The following is a 5000-nucleotide window of genomic DNA, read 5'->3' as shown; positions in this document are numbered from 1 at the left end:
AAACAGACACGTCAGAGGAGTGTTTGAGAATTGTATTAATTTATGTGCCATGCAGCCTCTGCTCGGAGTAACCTACATGTGAAGTCTGGCAGTTAATGCCGTCTGGGTGTGTGTGTGTGTGTGTATGTGTGTGTGTGTGTGAGAGATGCGGTGGGGGTAGGGTTTAATAAAGGTCAAAGAGGCCAGAGGTAGCAAACAGCCATTTACTCAAACTCATACCTACCTACACACACACACACACACACAGACACACACACACACACACAAGTAAGTAAACCTACACAGACAGATGGGAGTCTGTGTGGAGGTGAAGCATGTGGAGACACTCAACCTCCAGTCAGCCCCCTGGCCATACACACACAATCACAATCACATACATACACACATATTCAGTACTGCATACGCAAAACACACATACACAAATATCCAGGTAATCAAAATTAGCACACATACACACGCACACACACACACACACACACACACACACACACACACACACAGCATCTCATTAATCCCATTTGCCGTGTCCCTTCAGACGGATGCGCTCGGTCCACCGCCCGAGGAAAGAGAGGATGAAAGGGGAGAAAAGAGAGATAAAGATAGCTGATGGGCACAGGGGAAAAAGGGAACGAGAGAGAGATACAGAGGGAGAGAGGGGTGAATGAACGGACTTCAGAGCCAACTGGAGTTTATGTTCTTTATTGAGGCACCATGAACGAGGAGGACTGAGAGAGGAGGAGGACACAACAGTCACCAGAGCAGGCAGAGGTCAAAGGTGAAAGGTCACTCAGGGAGGAAGGCTGCGTCCAGCTCCAGCGGCATCAAATAACAGGGATGTGCCTCTCCACATATCAATCAGAAACTGAACACACACACATACACACACACACACGCTATAGCTACATGGTGGGCACTGCCACAGAACTAAACACAGTTTCATACACACACACACACACACACACACACAGTGAAAATATACAGAGCTTCTGATGACGAATTTGAGGGAGCGTTTAGAGTTAGAGATTTGACACAATCAGTTTTAGGATTTGAGTGTTCCAGAGATGACGAGCGACAGGACGTTTGTACGGTATTGTTAAAGGGATCAGTTGTAGGGACAACCCAATGTAAGGGTTCGAATAAAGATGGGCTTTAAAGCTGCCGTAAATCATCTTGGTACGTTTTGTTACCTTCTGCCATATTCACTGGAATCACTGTAGCAGTCCACCCACCCGTCTTGTGCAGTGGTACTTTTCCTGATGGGGTCATTTAGTCAGATCGAGTTGAAATGTTAGTTTCTCTTCAGAGAGACCAGGAAAGTCCCTGAGAGTTTTTGTTCTTGTTAAGAGAATTTGTTTTCATTGAAACCATTCCAATGAAGAGCATGTATACTCAGTAAGTATTTCAACCAAGCACAAACAGCCGCTTTAGAGCGTTATGGGCATGGACATGGTCAGAGTCATGACAGGAGCAGAGGTGACAGGAGAGTGACAGGGGAGCCGTCATAGGGAGGTGACAGGGTGAGAATGAAGGGCACTCTGTTACGGCGACACATTGAAGCAAACAGGGAATAGAATGATGGCAGCTTTAATGAAGTACCAATAATGCTGAATGGATGACTGTAAGACTGCAAAGGGTTCTAAAAGTCATAGACTCAGTAGGCAGATAGACGGCTGAGGGGAATGAAAGGGTTAGGGAGATAGAAGGCTGAGGGGAATGAAAGGGTTAGGGAGATGAAAGGGTTAGGGAGATAGAAGGCTGAGGGGAATGAAAGGGTTAGGGAGATGAAAGGGTTAGGGAGATAGAAGGCTGAGGGGAATGAAAGGGTTAGGCAGATAGACGGCTGAGGGGAATGAAAGGGTTAGGGAGATAGAAGGCTGAGGGGAATGAAAGGGTTAGGGAGATGAAAGGGTTAGGGAGATAGAAGGCTGAGGGGAATGAAAGGGTTAGGGAGATAGAAGGCTGAGGGGAATGAAAGGGTTAGGGAGATGAAAGGGTTAGGGAGATGAAAGGGTTAGGGAGATAGAAGACTGAGGGGAATGAAAGGGTTAGGGAGATAGAAGACTGAGGGGAATGAAAGGGTTAGGGAGATAGAAGGCTGAGGGGAATGAAAGGGTTAGGGCGATAGAAGGCTGAGGGGAATGAAAGAGTTAGGGAGATGGAATGAAAGGGTTAGGGAGATGGAATGAAAGGGTTAGGGAGATGAAAGGGTTAGGGAGATAGAATGAAAGGGTTAGGGAGATGAAAGGGTTAGGGAGATAGAATGAAAGGGTTAGGGAGATGAAAGGGTTAGGGAGATAGAATGAAAGAGTTAGGAGGGTGACGAGGTGAACGCATCTCCACTCGCCTCCATACAGGTTAAACAGCAGCATGGTGACTACATTATTCAACGCAAATATATGTATATATATGTATGTATAAATATTTAGGTATTTCTTTTTAATCCTCTCTCTCTCTTTTTTATATATAGACTCTCAGTTTATTCTATATCTATGAGTACAGTATGTTTATAGATTATCTGATGTAAAACATTCAATTACCCTGTCATAGTACAGTTTAACAACAGTCATTTGGAAAATAAATGTATACGTCTCACAATCGGTAAGCCACAACACACATGCATACACACACGCACACACACACTTATAGGTGAACAATCAAAACAGGCTTTATCAGAGGCTGTCCTAAGTAATGTCTGAGAATATAGAGTTTGCATCATAATGTCACCCAAATATTTTCAAAACACACACACTCATACACACACACACACGCACACACACACACACACACACACACACACACACACACACTTATAGGTGAACAATCAAAACAGGCTTTATCAGAGGCTGTCCTAAGTAATGTCTGAGAATATAGAGTTTGCATCATAATGTCACCCAAATATTTTCAAAACACACACACTCATACACACACACAAACACACACACACACACACACACACACACACACACACACACACACACACACACACACACACACACACACACACACACACACACACCTCTAATAGCTCACATTCACTGTTAGACCATCCTGAGAGCATAGAGCTATGATTGGCCGGTAAGATACAGGCAGGGCTGTGATTGGCTACTGAGAATCTGACAGAGATATGATTGGCTGGCTTCACTGCCCGTATGATCTCTCTTGTTCTGCCTTGTAGTGACAACAAATATCAATTATCTCCATTCAAAACTAACTTAAATAATATTGACAAGTACACAAAACACTCTCCTATTAAAACCAAATCTTATAAATTACAATTCTAAACTTGAGAAAAGTTTAAACAAATTGACATTCAAACGAAGAAAGCAGTGCAACCGGACATGGCCAAACAGCGCAACAGCTGAAACTATGTAGTAGTGGTTTATCTAACACACACATACAGACACACACAGACACACAAACACAGGTCCTTCTGGGGACCTAGGGTTGCTAGGAGACAGTCTTGGTATCTGTATCCCCGCCCCCATTCAATGCCTCCCACAAGAGGGTGGGGTTTTCACAGTGGTGCCGCCCCCTCCAGTGCTCCAGCACTTCCTGTTTGCTGTCCAGAACAACACTGCACAGGAAGCAGTGGAAGCCCCGCCCCGTCCTGAGTGACAGCCCCGAGCCCCGCCCCGGCCCCAGGAGGCGGTAGCAGGCGTGGCGTTTGAGTCTCGAGATGGACAGGAACACCTCCTGGCACCGCCCACACCTCCTCAAGCCCCGCCTCTCGTTGAGCTGCCTCCAGTAGTGTGCGGCGTGCTTCACCAGCTCCTCCTCCACGGTCCGCCCACTTGAAGCTGATGGGCTGCCCCCGGAGGGCCCAGGCCCCACCCCCTGGCCATGTACGTAGAGGAGATGGAGCTGCATGTCGGAGAAGGTGGGCGTGACCGCTTGGCACCGCCCACATTTGATTTGCAGCTCCACGGGGTCCTCCATCTCCTCCTCACGCGACTCAGTGCTGAAAGTAAAGACACAAGAGTCAGTGTGTGTGTGTGTGTGTGTGTGTGTGTGTGTGTGTGTGTGTGTGTGTGTGTGTGTGTGTGTGTGTGTGTGTGTGTGTGTGTGTGTGTGTGTGTGCCAGTGGCGGATGCAGAACGTGACAGTTTGGTGGGCGTGGAGTAAGTCTGGGTGGGCCTGATCACCACTTCGCTAAAATTGATAATGCCTACGTAATGGTTGCCAGCGTTCAGACATACCACTACCTTATAGGGGGTTTAGGAGTTATCGATTCTTTTTTTTTAAACTAGCCTGTTCAACGTGCAATATCAGGGGCGTAACTTGGGCAAACTCGAGTGTCAAGCTCGCCAATGAGCTCCCTATTTGGCTTATCGTTCGGTACATTTTCTCATATCTTTACAAGAGATGTACAGGATTGTTCAGGCCTACTTATGATGTATGCTACAATACACATTAAGGGTTGCCACAATACGTTTGAATGAAAAGACATTTTTTTTGTTAAGAGTTAAGACTGACTATTGTTAAAATGTTTAATGGGCAGGTGGTGACTCATGTAAGTATGAAAAACGGACATCATAACTGATAAATGTTTGCGAATTGAATATGATATCCACGTTATAGGATCTATTGAGCATGTAAACGTCCCAATCACAATCTGTAAATTGAGTAAGAACTTGTATTTATCACTGATGAAGACAGTACGTTTTCGCGATCGATGGTGGGCTTCCTTTGACGCCACTGGGTCAGAATCAAAGATCTTGGAGCGCTATACGTGCGTAGCTCTCTATGAGTAGGTCAGAATTGTACATTCGCAACAGGTGGGAATCCCCATCAGTCAGTTCTTCAATTCAAATGAATGCACACTTTATCAGTCTAATTCCCTCCTGTAGACGCACAGACCAGGCTTCCTTTGCTGGAAAATAGACATTTAATTTCCTCAAATCAAAAGAATCCAGAATGTCATCACAGACAGCATGGTAATAATCATAACATTAGGCTACCTTTACCCTGCGAAAGATACAAAACATTCTGAATATCGAGGC

General features: G+C 45.6%; 1 protein-coding gene across 2 annotated transcripts in view; it reads right to left on the bottom strand.

Annotated features, from left to right (window-relative positions):
• Positions 1 to 683: 683 nt before the first annotated feature.
• The window catches only part of znf438 (zinc finger protein 438), a 47544-nt gene continuing 43227 nt past the window's right edge, over positions 684 to 5000 (bottom strand). For both annotated transcript variants that reach the window (XM_080854682.1, XM_080854683.1), the window contains one exon: positions 684 to 3958. In XM_080854682.1, the coding sequence (XP_080710808.1) occupies positions 3448 to 3958 (511 nt within the window). In that variant the 3' untranslated portion in view covers positions 684 to 3447. The remainder of the gene's footprint in view (positions 3959 to 5000) is intronic.

This window comes from Sprattus sprattus, assembly GCF_963457725.1.
Source record: "Sprattus sprattus genome assembly, chromosome: 17".
Lineage (NCBI taxonomy): Eukaryota > Metazoa > Chordata > Actinopteri > Clupeiformes > Clupeidae > Sprattus > Sprattus sprattus.
The sequence above is the reverse complement of the archived record's forward strand: the minus strand, read 5'-3'. Positions and strand labels throughout refer to the sequence as shown.